The sequence below is a fragment of the Motacilla alba genome, chromosome Z, assembly GCF_015832195.1.
Source record: "Motacilla alba alba isolate MOTALB_02 chromosome Z, Motacilla_alba_V1.0_pri, whole genome shotgun sequence".
In the NCBI taxonomy this organism is placed as follows: domain Eukaryota; kingdom Metazoa; phylum Chordata; class Aves; order Passeriformes; family Motacillidae; genus Motacilla; species Motacilla alba.
Genome location: NC_052046.1, coordinates 52,710,139 through 52,727,923, shown reverse-complemented (window position 1 = coordinate 52,727,923; position 17,785 = coordinate 52,710,139). Strand labels below are relative to the sequence as shown.

The following is a 17,785-nucleotide window of genomic DNA, read 5'->3' as shown; positions in this document are numbered from 1 at the left end:
AGGCGGGAGCTCCCCGCGCTCGCGGCGGGCGGCGCTGGGGCAATTCCCCCGCCCGTCCACGAGGGCACCGCCGCCGCCGCCGCATCCCCCTTTTTAAGGCGACGTTGCCCAACATTAGCGCCCGTCCCCGGCGGTGCCCGCGGGTGGGGCGCGAGGCGGAGCCCTCTGCCGCCCCCCGCTCCCGCCGCGCCACCGCCCCGCGCGGAGGAGGAGGAGGCGGCGGGAACGGCGGCGGCGGCGGCGGCGGCGACAGCCGACACCGGCCCCACGTTACTTTGATTGACGGCTGAACAAATGTTTCCCCTGTTCGAACGCCAGCGCCGCGGAACGCCGGCGATCTGCGGGCCCCGCCTCGGGCGGCGGGCGAGCGGGGGCGGAGAGGAGCCTTCTGATTGGTTGCGGGGCCACGGCGCGTCGGGACCCCACGTGGGGGAGAGTCCGGCGCCGCCCCTCTGCCCGGGCCCGCGCGCCCATTTGTCAGCGGCGAAGTGATGGGCATTAGTGCCGAGCGGCGATTAATGGCAGCCCACCGCTCATTGGTCGCCGCCGCCGCCCTTCATGGGCGGGGCGCGGGGGGAGCGGCTGACAGCATCGCGGTGCTTGATGGGAGAAGTAGTCCCCGTAGCGGCTGCGTGCGGTTAGTCTTGGCGTCGGGAGGACTGCGACTCCCAGGGTGCCCCGCGGCGGCGGCCTTCCGGCTGTGTGAATATGTATCAGAATGTTAATGACGAGCCGCTGCTAAATTTGGTCAAAGGAGTCACTTCGGCAGAGCGTGCTGTGGGAGCGGCGCGGAGCGGCGATCGGGCTGGACCGGGCTGGGCAGGACACGGCTGGGCTGGGCCGGACCACGCTGCGCTGACGAGCCGAGTACGGGGCTCCGCTCCGCGCGTCCCCGCCGCCACTTCCCGGAGTTTCGAAAGGCGCGGAGGGAAAAAGAGAAAAAAAAAAAAAGACATAAATAAAGCTGCCCAGACCGTACCGTATTTTTAAATCTTTCTCGCTCTTTAATTTTTTTTTTCAATTTAAAACAAAAACACAAGGCGGTCGAGCAGCACTAGCGGGGGAGATGCGGTGCGGGCGGTAGCAGCGAAGACCGGACCGCCGCACAAAAGGGCACCGCACCGCACGCACCCCCGCCGCGGCAGCGGATCAGCCGTCCGACCGCCGCAGCCACCGTCCCCGCCGAGGCTCAGCGCCCCGCTCCGCCCGGTGCCGGGAGAGCCGCCGGCAGCAGCAGTAAAAGTTTTCAGGAAGGGAGGAAAACTGCCGGCGGGGGGAATCTCCGGTGGAGCGCGCGCCGGCGCCGGCGGAGGGGCTTTCCCCGCCCTCCTCCACCTCGCCCTCCGCCGCACGGGGCTCGCAGCCCGCCGGAGCCCGTGGAGCGGCGGCGGCGCTCGGGAGAGCCGGCCGGCGTCGCCCGCTGACCGCCCCCGGGGGATGTGGCAGCGGCCCCCGAGCGTCGCGGACGCCGCCGCCGTCGCGCCTCGCTGCTGCCGGCGGTGCCCCGCCAGCCCTGGGGCGGCGGGGCCGGGGCGTCCCTGCCCGCCGTCTCCGCCGCCGCGCCTGCAACCCTGATCCCCACCGCTCCGGCCGCCAGCGCCCCCCGAAGCGGCGTGGATGATCCGCGACCTGAGCAAGATGTACCCGCAGACCCGGCACCCGGTAAGTGGCGGCGGCGGCCCCGCGGGCAGCGTTCAGGCGCGGGCACCGCGGAGTTGTAGCCATTTTCTTATTGTTGTCCGCCGCGCCGCCGTCGCCTCCCGGGGTCGGGGTTGGCTCGTTTGAGTTGCCCTCGCCCGGTGCGCGGCGGTCCCGGCGCCAGCCCCGCGTCCCGCGGCTGCCGCCGGTGCGGAGGGTCCGAGCGGGCGACACCTCTTCCCGCGGCGGTCCCGCACCGCCGGCGGACACGTCGGGGTAGCATCTCGGGGCGCTTGGGGCATCGCTCCTCCGCCCGCGGACGAGCGGGGACCCGGGGGGCTGCGCCTCGGCGTAGCCCCGGTGCGCGGGCCGCGGCGGTGGACGGCGGCGGGCGGGAGGTGGTGACCGGATGAGAGGGGGCGATTAAAACACCTGATGTTCCTTGCTTGCAGGCTCCTCACCAGCCAGCTCAGCCCTTTAAATTCACCATTTCAGAATCCTGCGATCGGATTAAGGAGGAGTTTCAGTTTTTGCAGGCTCAGTACCACAGGTAAGACTGCTTACTTTGCCCGAGCCCCGCGCGGTCTTTCCTTTCGCCGTTTTCAGTGCCGCGCCCGGAGGGGCGGCGGGGCGGGGGCGCGGGACCCCTGGCGGAACCGGGAGCGGGGCGGACCCTCCCCAGCCAGGCGCTCCTCGCCGGCTCCTCAACATCCCGCTCCGCTCCCGACCCTGGGGACGAGGGGCTCCTGTGGGCCCCGCGCCGAGCAGTGCGATCGGATTTTCTTGTTTTTCCCCGCGTTCCGTTTTTGTTCATGGATTTGGTTTTTGGTGGGTTTTTTTGGTTCGGTTTTTTTTTTCCCCTTTTCTTTTGTTTCCTTTGGTCTTTTTGTTTACTTTTGGGTGCGGAGTGGGGGAGGGCGGGTGTTGATAGAAAAATATGTGTCTGGTTGGGCTCGTCCTCTGCTTTTCTTCGAAATGCCGCTCAGGACAGGCATCTTGTCTTGGCTCGGCCCCCTCGCGCCTTTCATTGACATGTCAAGTGCTGATAACCTGGAAGTGAGGCGGCGAGCTGTTTCATTATCCTTAGGTGGAACAGCTCTGTGTCCTCAAAGTGACAAGTGACTTCTGGCAGGATTGTTTAGCGGGCTTCTGAAAACAAAATAAACACTGGAAGCGTTAGTATTTACCACGGTATTCATTAAAATACACACGGTATTCTACTTGCAGTTCTGTCATCAGTAAAAGCAAAGAGCAAAAATTTAAATCTGCAAGTTTTTCTTCTTGAAGCGGTAATGTGCATTTGATTCTTCTGTGGGTTGAGTAAAAGAAAGAGGTGTTTCTAAAACACCTAAATAAAAACTCTGAAACCCAAACTACATTTTTGTTAATAGTTTCTCATGCTTAACTGTTAAAGACATGAATCCCTGCCTGCTTCTTCTGTGAACCAGTGTCAATGGTTAGGTTTTTTGTCAGAAAAATAATCTTTTTGTGTATACCACATGTGTGTTGCAATTCTTCTAGGAGATGAGGATGTTGCATAGTATCCCTTGAAAATAATAAAAGTGCAAACCCCCGTCCTAAACTCCCAAGCAAGAGCTAGAATACTCATTTGTATTTGGGTAGTGGAGAAAAGGGGAGCAGCCGGTGCTCAAGAGAATGTCACTTTAGTGTTATGAAGTACCCATGCTTTTTCCTTTTTGTCTCTTGAACAGTTTAAAGCTAGAATGTGAAAAACTGGCCAGTGAGAAGACAGAGATGCAGCGACATTATGTCATGGTAAGCAAGCTGCATAACAAATTCAAAATGTCTATTAGCCTGGTATACTGAGACTGACATACATTCGGATTGCTGGAGGCGAATAGGAAGAATATAGTAGCGCTGCTGTTGTTGAGGTTGCATCAGTGCTTCCATTATAAATCAGTAGTTTCTGGGGTCTTTTAAGTTCTTTGCAGCAGTCAGTATCTGTGTGAAACTGGCTTTTACCTTTTAAGCAACTGAAAATGTTTCTTCCAAATGCTAGCAAATCACTTGCCAGCCCTTTCAAGCTGTGTACAACTTCCGTAGTGTACCTGGGGGTGATGTTTTCACTTCTGCTGACTTTTCCCAGTGGTCATATCTCTGTAAAATGGTTCTGGGTGGTATTTTTTTCTGTGATGGCAGTAAGACAAAATTGTACCTAGGTGCATGCAAATCCAAAATCTACTTCCTAGAAGAACTGTTGCTCTTCGGCAGCTGAATCATTAAATTGAGAATGTCAGGAATCTCAGCTGTGAAAGGGATTTCCTCAGTTGTTGTGGTCTACCTGGTTAAATAATGTGCATAGAAAGACATCTCTAAATAGGTAATTGTGTGATGGATCATGATAACTCTAGAGGAACTCTTGCTATCTTTCCTCTTGTACATCTCCGAAGGATTAGCTGTTTTCCATATGCACATGACAAGTAATAATCTTGTATACACAGAAAGAGTAAATAACCTTGGAAAAATCTTAAGGGAGAGCACAAGCAAATTGTAAGGCTCGCAGTTGTCATTTTAATGCCTGATATGCCTAAGTCTTGGAGATTGTTTGGTATTAACATTGCACACTGAACAGAGTTCCCTGCACTACTGGGGCACAGCAGGATGTACTTAGATGGTTGTGTCTGCTCTGGCCCTGAATTTCCATGGTTTGTCTTTTTTTTTTTTTTTTTTTTTTAATACCTGCAATTTAATAACAGGAATTTTTTGTATTATTTTTTTTTAATTTAAAATACTGAATTGGTCAGTTAGGTGTTGCTGATTTATATGTTCATATGCTTGAAGCACTTTGGGTGGTTGTTTTGCATGTTATATGTATGCTAGTGAATAGAATCTTCATCATTTTCTGCTTCTTATCTTGACTCTGCTTGTGATTATTTTTCATTATTTTTTGTTGTCTGTTTTTGCCTTGTTTTACAGCTGTTCTTTGTAAATGTGGCGTGAAGCAATGTGGATAAACAAAATATAAAAGTTTATTCTGAAATGCGCTCTTTGCAGTACCAGGAACTCTTCAAGGCAAATTAATGTGTATAAGTCTGTATGTCTTTGTACAGATGATGTTTCAGTCAAAGTGAATTCCAAAATAGTTTTCACAATTGCAAGGTCTAATAGAGTAATTTTCTTTTTTCTTAGTATTACGAGATGTCCTATGGGCTGAATATAGAGATGCATAAACAGGTAGGTAAAGAATTGCTTTCGTTGTGAGAATGATCTGTATAATTTCTCCCATCAATCTTAAAACACGTGTATTCTGTATGACTTGCCTTAATTGCATGCTTGAGTGCATCAGAAATTTTTTTTCTTCACCTGACCCTGAATCTTCTGTCTCATGTTTGGTATGCAGACTCTTTGTAAGGTATGGTCTTGTCTGCCAGTTGTGGATTATTTGCTTGACTTTCCACATGTAATTTTTGCTCATGCAAGAATTCCTATATTTCACAGGGAAGGGTGTCTGTGAGTATGGATGGGTTTGTGGGCTGCATCTTCTTTACTGTCTGGTCTCAAACCCTTGGGGTTTATTTTTTGGGATATGTGTGTTAGGAAGGGGAGCATGTGTGGAAAAAAATGGATTTTTCTTTGGTTAACCTAGGCTGATTTAAGCTGGAGCTACAAATGCTGTTGATGTGACAGCCATGTTGATATATCCCTCAGGCTGCTTACTTGGACTTCTGTCCAGAACCAATGTGTTAACATCTCAAACACAAAGGAGTAAATGAGTTTTCTGTGAGGGTGTAAGCGTAGAATCATAAAATGCTTTGGGCTGGAGGGGACCTTAAATATTGTCTGGTTCCACCCCACCCTGCCATGGGCAGGGAACCTTCCACTAGATCAGGTTACTCAAAGCCCTATCCAGTCTGGCCTTGAACATTGCGAGGGATGGGGCATCATCAGCCTCCCTATTCCAGTGCCTCACCATCTTCACAGTAAAGAATTTATCATAATATCTAAACTAAACCTGCCATTTTTTCAGTTTAAGGCCATTTCCCTTTGCGCATGCTCTTATCGAAGGCCTGTTACAGCTCTCTTGTAGGCCCCCTCTAGATACTGGAGATCTGCTATTAGTTCTGTGCCTTGAACTCTAGCACATAGGCCAAAATTAGCAAGAGATTAGTCAGCAAGAGCATGATAATGTAAATTAGAGTTTTTTATTTGATAATGTGTGTTTTTTAACCTTCTCTAGAGGAGGATGAATTGAACATCTGACCTCTTTTCCAGTGAGGGAACTTTTTATGTAGTGGAGTTTAATACTGACAACTCATTTTAGCAAATGGTTGAGCAATTCGCCAGTGCAAACTGCAGAAATAAAGAAATGATTGGATGGGAGAAGAAAGATCGCCTGAAAATTGGTTTGTCTGTACTTCAAAGTTAGGGATTTGGAATTTCTCTGGGTTTGGAAATAGGATTTCTTTATCTTGTTGATCTTTATCAGCAGACACAGAACTCAAAAGCTGTTTTGTGTTATTTATTATATTTTGTGTTCCATTAGCATGTCAATGCCACAGAACTGATTAGGGCTGTTTTTGCTAGATGGCATATGATGGCATACGAAGACACTGGGATTTACCTCTAAGCATTTTGCATCTACAGCTCTAAACTTATGGAACCTTGTAGATACAAGTTATTTTACAGACATACATAGACCTTTTGAATTCTGTGGTTCCTTCTCACAGGTAACGTTAAGACTCAACAAATGGCTGACCGGAAAAGGCAGTGATTGCAGAGATCAGATTGTATGCACATGCTGACTATCTGGACCTGATCCTTGTTGCATGTGCTGGTGGAAAGATTGGTCACTGAATCTAAGAGGTGTTGGGTCTGTTCTCAAATGAACATTTAGATTGTTTCAGGTCCCATTAGAGTAAAATGAAAAACAAAATAAAATCAATCAAATCCTCAGATCAGTAAAGCTGTAGATATGGAGACAATTCACAGAGACCAAAGTTGTTACAGGCCACCTACGTAGCAAATTCTTACAGGCATTTGAAAGCAAGCATTGCAGTCAAACTTGTTTATATTTCTAGATACCTCATTTTTACAGCGGTGCTTTAGACTTACACTGACAACACAAAATTCTTTACAACAAAATCAGCTTGCAAGTGCAATGTGTAATAGAATTGTATTAGGCAAGGGGAAAAAAACCCACAGCAAAAGACTTCTAACTTTTAATTTCTAAACATTTTACTTCAGACATTTTATACATTTATGATGATGGAGTCGTCAGTGATACTCTGCAGAAATTAAATACTTAGTGACAACTAAGTGTGGGGATTACAAAGGACTGGGTTTTAATTGAACACCTTTTTCCATCACTATTCATTTTATTCAAGTTTTAAGTATTGTAGTCTCATGCAAAACACTGAAATATTTTGTCAGACGATGAATCAAATTAGTTGTGGCTAAGAAACTTGTTCACTCACATTCTTATATCTGATATCAATTTCCTGTCTTTCCTATCTCCCTTTCTATTGACATAGTGCTGTATTTTTCCTTTTTCCTCCTGCCTCAGCAAATGCAAAATATTACCATTTTCCATTATGATCACAGTATTACTGTCCAGTTTGGTATTTGTATAGATGGCATTGATTGCTTCATTCAATGTGTGTGAAGATGTTTTAGTCTACCACCTTAAATTCTCTTTTCCTCCTCTCCCATCTTTGAATTTCACTCGGCTGAAATTGAGCGATTCACCCTTTTTTATTTTCCTTCTCCCTTGCCCCCCCCAGCTTTCTAAATTCAATCATATAAAAAATCCTGAGGGCAGTTTATCACATTATGAAATACAGACAGCCCTGCAAACCACCTACTTATTATATTTTCTTTCTTTTTTTCACTTTAGCACAGAGGCATATCTGTCTTTATTTGTTTTTCTGGGCAGACAGCCTTGGTTCCTCTCAGGTTCTTTTCCAGATGTACTCAATGGATGCCCTTGTAATGGAAAGCAGGCAATAATGCGGTGAAGTTGCCCTTCGGCGTAATTGGGCCTAGTTCTCAAGATCAGGTTAGGCTTATTCACTTATTAGATTTGCGTCTCAAAGGGTTCAAGAGCAGGACTCCCTGGAGTCCTTGGAAGTACCCTAGTAATTGGTGGCCCTGATATTTGAAACCTTTGTGTATTTTTCTGTTAAAGCTTCTGTTCTTCTTGGCTGCTTCCAGCCACAGAGTATTTATTTTTAGAGAAATTTTTCACTGGAACAGAAAATGATGTGTGATAGAGTCATGACTCTGTGACTTAGCAAATTGATAAAAGGATAAACGTGCAGAAAGCAGCAGTAGAGAGTGTGCCTGTGTGGCTGGGGGCAGAGAGGGGGGAAGAGCATCTCTTTTCCCACCCCTTGTGTGATGCTCATCATCAGTCATCCTGTGTTGATTTTGATAGAAGACTATTAAAGTGAAACCTATGGGGAATTTGTCATTCTGAAAGGAAAGCTAATGTAATTAGTACCAATTAAAGTACATTTAGTAAATTGGATTTAATCTTAATTAAGCCTGCATAATGTTGCCAATTTTTAACAATTATGTTTGAGAACATAATTAATTTAAATTTTGGTAACTGAGTAAATAGCATTAGACTGGTAGAATTAGGCATTTGTAATTTTTTAAAAGACAAATGTAGGGTATGTTGTCACATGTGATGTTATAGCCCAATATACTAAGCTGATTTCTGATATTAGGTATTAGGATCAATAGAGCTTCAAAATCAGCACGGTCTGGAAAAAAAAGATACTGGATTAGGAATTTTGGGTTGCAGTATTAGCAGATATGTCCCTACTATTTTAGATTTTAATATTAGCATAATGCTTGAGTGTGGTCCAAAGATCCCTATTTGTTACTAAGTTGCTTTTTTAAACATTTTTGAGAGGCTCAGTTGATAGTTTATGAATGAATAGTTAATTGACTGGTCCGTGTTTCTAACATACTGTTGGTACTTGGAGGTGGTCAATTGGTTTAATTTCTGAAATTAGAGTGTTTTACTGTTATGGTAAACAGTTTATTTAAATTGCTGTAATCAAACACCCTTGCTGAATGTTTAATTGAGAATTGTAATTGTAAAATAAGTGTCTGTATTTGGCTATAGACAAGTGAGATTTCTGAATGGGACTGATGGAAAGTATAAATAAGATACAGCATTAATTTTTTATTTTATGTTTCTTCGGAGATGTCAATACATAAATTCTTTTTCTCACTTTTTGCCTAGACCGTCATATTTGAACTAATTCATGTACTAGAATGTTGAATTTCAGCATTTTTGGAAGGAAAATTTAGGTCTTTTAGGAAGTTGGGTATTAAAAAATAAATGAAATGGCTTTTTAAGATCACAGGGAAAAAAAAAATCAGTCCAATCCATGTAAATTTTATTACAAGACTTGGGTAGCAACCATTTGAGTGGTGCTAAAATATTAATTGGATAGAAATGAAAGGGTTCTGCTAGCTGATAGGATATCATAATCATAGCTGCAGTAGTCAATGGTAAATGATGATAAATGGCATTAGGAACCTTTTAGCAAGCTGTAATAACTACAAGGAGGGAAGCAGTATGGATTTGCATTATATCTGATACCCTCTAGTACCAAGTGGATTGCCAATACTGCTTGTTTAGCATTTTCTAAGGGCAATAGGATATTGATTTCTGTCTTACAAGGAATAGCTCTATTTTCACCATTGAAAAGTATTGCAGGTTGTTAAGAAGAAATTGACTTGAAGAGGCCTGACTGCTGCCCATCATGGAGCAAATAAAGCAAAACTGCCGAAGCATGGTGGAGCAGTGAGATGGGGCCCTCAGCAATTTGTTGCTATTAATTTACCATGCTCGACAGCAAATCAATCGGCATCTACTTCATCTGCTGGAGAAAATGCTGTCCAGGGCAGATAAAAGGCCCTGTGTGGTACAGAGAATAGACTGGATTGGCCAAACGGAGGCTGCAGTTAATGTGTAAATAAGTGAAATCAAGGCCACTGTTGCCGAGAAAGCTGTTTTTAATTAGGTTAGGGCTTTATAGTGAGCTATTTAAGAAAGTAGTATGGAGAGTAAGGGGAGATTTATTGCTGACTGTGTTAATATATGGGCTCTATGACGTCCCAGCCTTTACTCTGCTTGCTTCTTAAGACTTAGTAAATTATTTTCCTATGGGGCTAAAGACGGGAATCAATTTGTTTAATTTAGGGCAGAATTTTGACTGTTTTTCATCTTCATGGTGATAAAATGCATACAATGCAGAGAAATGTTTTTTTGTGTGCTCTACCTGTGCAACAGAAAAATACACTCCTCTTTCTCCTCTTTATTTTTTGGCGAAAACCTGGGCTTGGCATGAATGCATGTGCTTGCATGCGTGGACTTCCTTTTTGACACATTCAGTAGCTGAGTGTATGTTGTCTTGCATTTGAAAAATAGCTGGAAAGCCAACTAAAATTATACTGACTGAATTTGTTCTCTATTGTAAACAGTAGGAAAGATTTAATAGAGATACAAGCAGTGGGTAGTCAGAACTAAATGGAAAAACTTCAAAATTAGAGAGATTAGAAGTGAAATTTTGAAGACTGCAGCTCACACAGTACTGTTAAGGAGGAAGAGAAAAACAAGTGGCGTTTTGATTAAAGTCACAAAATGTTAAAAATAGGCTGTCAAATCAGTTTGACAACTGAGGCTTGTTTGTCCCAGTTTTGGGTTATTTAGCCTCTGAAGCCAGCAGAAAAGCTTAGACGCTTATGAAAAGTTAGAAAATCTATTATTCTGGAGTTAAACCAGAAACCTTTTACTTGGTAATAGCCGCTAAGTTCTGTAACAAGGCTCTGTGCTTTCTTTTCCTCACAGCTGTTAGGCAGCTGTTCCGTGGAGAGGTCCTGGTAATTACTGGGAAGTTTGTTGTTGCTACTACTCCATGAGTTACTGTTGAAATAACCTTTCCCCTTGCAACTGCAGAATAGTGTGTGTGATGACAAGAACTTCCATATCATCCAGTTTTTGCTATTCATCATCAAAGGAAAGTGTCGTTTTCTCCCACTTGTTTAGACAAATTCAGACAGATGCTTAAGACACAGGAAGTAGCACAAAACATGCTGAGCAAATGTTTAAACTAAGACATATGCTCTGTTTTTACTGGCAAAAGGCTGTGCTCTACAGTGCTTAAACATAAAAGTATTTTTTTATCTTTGAAAGATACTAATTGCTATGATGCTTCCTCACTGACTGTATTAGTTTATGGGCTGACTTGCAATTACAGAGGAGGCCAGTGGTGACCCTGTGGTTATGGTCACCTAACAGTTTCCCTTATAAAAAATACTTGCTTTTTTTTATTCTTTTTTTTTAATGAACGGAACCTGCCATAAGGGCGAGTGTTTCCATGAGAACCCCCAGCCCCTTTAGGGCAGTGGTAGAGGAGAAGGAAGGCAGAGGGAAGAAAGGTGATGTGTACCTTTGCAGTGAGAAGCTCCCCTGGTACCACTGCTCTTTGGGTTGTCCCTTGTGGCTGGAAATATGACACAGGCATAAGTCTCCTTCTGAGCAATCAGGACTTACTATCCACCAAGCGAGACAAACTACGTCACCATTTTGTATATAGCTTTTGCACCATTTTGTGCGGTGAGATTTGCTGTCCCTCTAGGGGCAAAAAAGAAGTGCTGAGGTCATTCAGCACAGGAAAAAAAACATTAATTAGCAGATAGATTTCAGAGAGAAGTAGTGCTTTGCTGGGATGCCCAGGCTTTACAGCATTTGTGTGAACTTGATCCTGCCCTATTGTGTGTGTGCATTGTGGTGCAGGTTTTAGTTATAGACTTACTGATCTCATTACCAGTTTTTCTAGAGGAGCTCTTTCATTGCGCAAAACAGACATTAGGAGGGTAGAATTAAGACTGCAGAGCTGATTGTAAAGCTGGTTTAAAAGTGTTTGGCTGCTTGTCTCAGTTAAGGAAATAACTTCAAACATAAGGATGCAGGCATGTGAAATAATTGCCATTGTAAGCTCCTTATGATTCTGATTTTGATTTATGTTACGAAATGTGAAGGGGCTGCTTACACCAGTCAGTCACATTGAATACCATAGACTTGGTGAATTAAAACTGGTGAAAAAATTTTAGCATCACGGCTCTCAGACATAGAGAATTCAGAATTATCAAATTGGTCTTACTTTTTTTTTTTCCTTTTATGGATAATTGTAGTGTACTGTTTATGGATGTTATAGAAAATTTGGCTTATCAAAAATGTGGGTCCATTTGTGAACAGTGCAATTGAAATTGTTAAAAAAGTTGCCTTTGTGGTCTGCAGGTTGTGTACATCTAGTCACTGACTTTCAGAAAACCTGTTCAGCCACAAGGTGCAGCGGGAGCAGAACAAAGATGATAATGTGAAACACGGGCTATATAAACTGATGCTCGCGCTAGCTAGCATGTGACAAAAATGTATCTGGAAGCCAAACCTATCTATAGTCAAGATACACTGTTCTATGTCAGAATTGAATGTTCAGGTTAAAAATAAATCTTTGTTTTAAAATGGAAAAATATGAATTGGTTTTAAGAATGCCTATTTGTCTTTATCTCTATTCTTACAAGTTTTGTCTTGGTTCAAGGTAATAGTTTTACAGTTGCAGTGGTACCTAGTGGAAGATGTCTCTGCCTATGGCCGGGGGAGTGGAACTGGATGAACTTTAAGGTCTCTTCCAGCCCACTCTGTTCTGTGATTCTACTTCAAGTACTTCTCTGAATTTTTTCCCCTAGTAACTGTTTGTCTTAGTGGTGGCACAAACTCTATAGTTCAGTGCAGCATAAATGGTTGTGGGCATAATGTCAAAAGCAGGTGTCCATATTTCTTTTATTTAAATAATAGTTTTTAAATATAACTGAAATATGTAACAAATAATAAACAGAACTCTAATAGTGATTTCCAGACAAGTACATAATGCTCTGGTATTGAACACTGTGGTGTTATGGCTAAGCAACTTAAATATGCAAATGTCAGGAAAATCTAAGTTATAGTCCCCATACTAAACTTGAATTGGTCTCTTTATGGTTATGTAGTTGTATGATATGCTGTATTGCCAACTCCAAATGTTAAATCATGACAGTTACTGGACTATCATGAGATTGGCTGAAGATTGTTAATGAGATAAACATAATAAGTTTGGAATTCATTTTACTTCCATTCTCATTTTAAGCTGCCAGACTGTTCGTGTCTCATGCTTCTTAGATTTCCCTCTTCTTTCTTCCATAGTTGGTTTGTTTTGCTAGTAAGGAGGAAAACATATCAAGATTCAGGATAAAGCCAATGGAGCTGAGTATGAGATACAGCTGACAATTTTTTGTTGTAGTTTCCTGCTCTCAGGAAATGTGTGAGGTGTATTCTTCTAAGGAAAAATAGTACCAAACTGAAAATATATAAAGAATCTTTCTGGAACTTCTTGTTAAGTTTTTGTATCATAAGGTGGCAGAGATAGGGTGGTGACAGGTCTTCATATGTCAGAAGGAAGTGGAGAACACAGTTTTGAGTGGTGATCTTCTAAGTTGGCCTTTCTTTTGGTCTACTTAAGTAGCTTGTCTGCAGAATCACACACAGACAGAGGTTTTTGACATTTGCTGCATGAGATTCTAATTCTTCAAAGAAAAAAACTTTTCACTGTTAGTTTGGGATGTGAAACATTGGCAGTAAGAACATGTGCTTTTCTTTTTTCTTGTGTTTGCTTAAAAAACCTTGGCAGAACATCTCACAATTGAGCGGAAGTAAAAGTTTGTCTCCCCTTCATGTTATAAAGAATCTGCATAACACGAGGTCTTGCTGCTAGATTTTGTTTGGTATGTATTACATACTGTGTGCATGTTCTGTATGATTACAGATAGCATTTAATTTTTAAAAATGCTGCTCTCTATCTAAAGTATAGTAAACCTCTTTTATGTTACTCTGTCTGTTTATGGACGTGGCTTGGCTGTTTAGAGACTTTGCAAATGAGAAAAACCCTCTCTGACCCTGTTCTAGCTTACCCCAGTAAGAAGTGATTGCCCTAGGACTGAGTAGCCAGTGAAGGAGTAGCACCATAGAGAGGACAGGACAAAGCTGCTGTTGAGATATCACCTGCGTTTCAACTGCAGGTGTAGCCCATGGTACATATGCTACAGCAAAAGAGTGCTTCAGACTGCAAACGGGATCTTATCCCCTTGTCTTATCTGACTTTGAACTCTTAACCAGCAAGTCAGAACAAGGCCAATACATGCTTCTCTGCAAATACTTGATAAAATACTGTAGTACTTGTTGGCAGTGACAGTAAATGCATTTGAAATTTAACACTGACCATTTTAAAACCAGAAAAAACAGCAAAAAGGTATAGCTTGGGTCTGTTGTGTCCTCAAGGCAGTTGGTTTCCTCAGAACTCAAGAGTGCCGATGAGGTTACAGCAACAGGCTCAGTTGTGGATGAGGGAGGAGCAGGTAACCTGCTGAACTGGCGCAGTGGTGAGATCCTTGTAGAGGGTGGTAGAACGCTTGTTTGATGGTGCACAGACCTCAGACCTGGCAAAGTTAGGGTTACAGGAAGTTACTGACAGTTGCTCCATGGCTGAAACTGTCATTTACCATGTTAACTTGACAGTATTATTTAAAATTATTCATAAGGCGAACTTGAGTAAGCTTTTAGCTGGGGGTTAAGGAGGAGAAAGAAAAAGTGCAATCAAAATGCTTTCTCAAGTCTCTTTGCTTCTTGGCAGGAGAGGTGGATCTTCATTTTTGCACATTCCTTATAATGAGATAGGCAATGGGAGTTCTAGATTAAAATATTTGGATATCTGGTTAATCTCTCAGTTACTTATATGTGCTGGTAAACCAATTTCTCTCATTTATCATGCAATTCCAATGTTACTTTTTAAAACCAGTGGGAAAATAGAGAAATCCTTGAGCAAAGTTTTTATCTTGGACAGCCACTTTTCTCTTTTTCTACCCTTCTGTGGGGGAGAATAAGAAGTTCTCAGCCATGCTTTATATCTCAAATGACTCTTGACTTCTTTTTGACAACACAGTGCTGTTTTCTAATTACATTTTCCTATTAGTAAGTGCAAGGGAGACAAAATAACTAGTGCTGTATTTTCACCTGTCTGCCTTGAGAGATCCTGGGTTTGAAGTGGACTAGCCACCATCTAGCCGAGAAGCCAGTGGCAGCATGGACTCCATGCAGGCATTTGAGTCTAGCAGCTGAGCCAAGCTGCGTCGTAGTTTTGGTTCAGAGGAATGTGAGTCTCCATTGGATTTTTATGGTGGCTGCAGGAGGCAAAAGTTCAGTACTCGTCCTTCATGAAGCACTGTGGATCTGTAGAGAAAAGTCAGTGTTGCTGTTTGTTCTGTTTTGTGCTCTAGATACCTGCTGATGCTTATCCAGGGAAGAGGCCATTTTTAATTCAGGGCATGTAACAAATTACTGGCTGGGATTTCTCCAACTGCGAGTTTGTGAGCTCTGCAGCCCTTTGCAACAGTCTTGTGACATTTCTGTCTCTCACTGAAATGGTAGTGATATGCACGTCATGGGGCGTGATCTAAGATTTAGTTACTTAACATCCATTATTAGATGAGAGATTCTAGAGAATCACTGAATATTGAATGAAGATGTGTTTGCTGTGGAAGGAAGAGGACTCCTTCCAAACCCATGTTCACTGTGTAACAAGGTCCAGTTAAGTACCTTAACTGCTTTGGAGTCTCCTTTGTCCTTAGAGGTTCCAGAGGTTACCAGGAGATATAATACCACAGGTACTTGAGCTGTCCTGCTGTCTGCTATTCTGTTAATTGTATTTGGAGATCAAAGTTGGAAATAGCAGAGTCAGGTCTTTGTGGTAACATTTGGAGAAGGAAAGAGCGTAAGACCAAACCGGGCCAAAACACTTACACTTTTCCATTTGAGGGAGAAGGCAAAGAAAAGAGAATGTTTGGAGGAAGCTGTTTAATTGATTTTCTTCTCATATCGCTGACTTCCTTGCAGTGCCATTCACTCTGTATGAGAACCATCCACTTTCTTGGTGCCCTCTTTGAAAGATGGCGCTCTGCTGATGTGTAAAAGAGAGTCAGCTACAACACCACTGATGTCGGGTTTCTGTAATTTTGTAGAGCATGTGACTAGTAGATACAAAGCAGATGCCTCTTCTTGAAATACACATCCACAGTCTTGAATAACACAAGGTTTGAAAGACTTTGGGCATAAAATACTCCCTGTATGCGTCTCTCAGTGTGTTAACAAAGGATAGATTGTCTATTCTTATAATCAATTTGACCAGTAGACTTTCTGTCCAGATTGCAGAAGGCTGTTGCAGTCTGAACATGTTGCTTATTTACAGTTTTTATCAGTACTTCCTAATTTCTGCTGGAAAGATGTATGTTTTCTTTCTGTCTCTTCTTAAACAATATCTAAAACAACAGCAAAATCAAGCATTGATGAGGCTTTCCTGCTTATTTGCTGTATTAAATATCCTTGGCAATTTCATCAAAATGTCAAGGGACTTTTTATGTCAGAGTTACTTTTTATGTATCTATTCTTGAAAAGCAAATTGTTGGTTTAATTAATTCAAGAGTGATACCCTGCTTCCTTTGCATCTCCCTACTTTAAGTCTTTTCTAGAGGTGGAAAACATAGCTAATAATGTGTCCTGAATGTGAAGAACATAAATAGAACATTTTCCATTGATATCTACAAGGCAGTTAGTTTTCTTACCCCCACAAAGTTCCCTGGTTTATCTCTATAGACTAGTGACACCAAAAATGCCTCGTGTTTCAGTTGTTGGTGGTGTAAGAAAGTCTTACAATTGTGTGCCTGTGACATCCTAGAAATTTCTGGGGCATGGTTTCTTTCTGACATTTTTTCTAAAGCCACAATCTACCAAAGATGAAAATTGTTCTTGTTCTTAGGTTTGATCATGTGTAGAGATGTAAAAAGCAGCAACACCACAAGACTGTACAAGAAGAGGGCCCCCCTGAGCATACATGTGGTTGCTTTTTTCGTTCTGAGGTTGTAGGTTTCTGTTTGAAGATGAGTTTTCAAGCATGTATACAAGATGCTTTTAAAATAATATTAGCAGCCTTGCTGTTATACACATAAAGAACCTTCGTCCATGAAAAGACAAGAGACTTTTCTTTGCAGATAGAAATGTCTAGTTTCTTTGCATATGCAACATTTTTTTCAAATATTCTTTCAGTCAAATGGACATAGAGACCTTATGAATGTAGGAATTATCTTTTGTCCATTGTTTCTGTTAGCTCTGTTTTTGTGCTTGGAACTCAGGTTTGTATTTTGTCTGAAGCCTTGATTTTTAACATCTCTTTATGTTGGTGAAAGAATCCTGGGGTAATCTTAGTTTACACATTTTGAAAGAAAAATGTAGCTGTAAGTATGCACTGCATTAAGGGTCAAGAGGGTTTTTTTCAAGCCTGTGACAGACATTGAGAGCCTGAAAACCTATAGACACAGGAAATGCCTCTCTGTATTAATGTAAAGCAAGGCAGAAAACTGGTGGATGAGATGCAGCTGTCAGGATCTGGGGCTTGGAGGGAAGCTGGTGCAAGTTTCTGGACTATGCTGTCAAGAGATTCCTGTGAGATATTGGGTAAGCTACTTTGACTGCTCTATGCAACAAGATGGGAGCAATGGTACGGGCACTTTTGCACCACTGGGCTGCAGGACGAGGACAGACAAGTGCTTGATGTGTGTGGTGTAAGTGACTCAGCACGGTACCAAAGAAATCTAGCGCACACACGGAGGGTACTTCATAGGGGAATGATGAAGTTGCAGGAATGTCTCAAATCTCTCATTGCTTGAAGTCACCAGAGTTGGTGCTGTCAGGACACATTGCCTTGGCTTAGTAGTTTCAGAATCACTTTTCAGAGAGTGGCATCTAATGTTTATATCAGAGTAGAAACATAGTATGGATTTTTCTTAAACAAGCTGCAGAAGGCAGGACTCTTGTTTCGTCTCAGTTCAGCTGTTTTTTTTTGTCTACTCGCACGACCCATGTTTCTTCTGTCCCAGGAAAATGCCTGATATACCCAGCAGAAAACACTGGTTTGTGTGAGATTTTTAATGGTCCACTAAAGCTGAAAGAGGAGAGGTGTGTTCTGTGCTGTCCCCCCCTGGAAAGACTCTGGTCAGCTGGATGACTTGTAATGGGTTACAGTCC

General features: G+C 43.0%; 1 protein-coding gene across 5 annotated transcripts in view; it reads left to right on the top strand.

Moving 5' to 3' along the window:
* The first annotated feature begins 688 nt into the window (after positions 1-688).
* TLE4 (TLE family member 4, transcriptional corepressor) overlaps positions 689-17,785 on the top strand; it is a 99,915-nt gene continuing 82,818 nt past the window's right edge. For 2 of the 5 annotated variants that reach the window (XM_038123693.1, XM_038123692.1), the window contains exons 1-4: positions 690-1,662; positions 2,091-2,188; positions 3,351-3,414; positions 4,789-4,833. In XM_038123693.1, coding sequence (XP_037979621.1) covers positions 1,618-1,662; positions 2,091-2,188; positions 3,351-3,414; positions 4,789-4,833 — 252 coding nt within the window. In that variant the 5' untranslated portion in view covers positions 690-1,617. Of the gene's footprint in view, positions 1,663-2,090; positions 2,189-3,350; positions 3,415-4,788; positions 4,834-17,785 lie in introns of all 5 variants that reach the window. The other 3 variants (XM_038123691.1, XM_038123689.1, XM_038123690.1) reach the window with 3 other exon arrangements.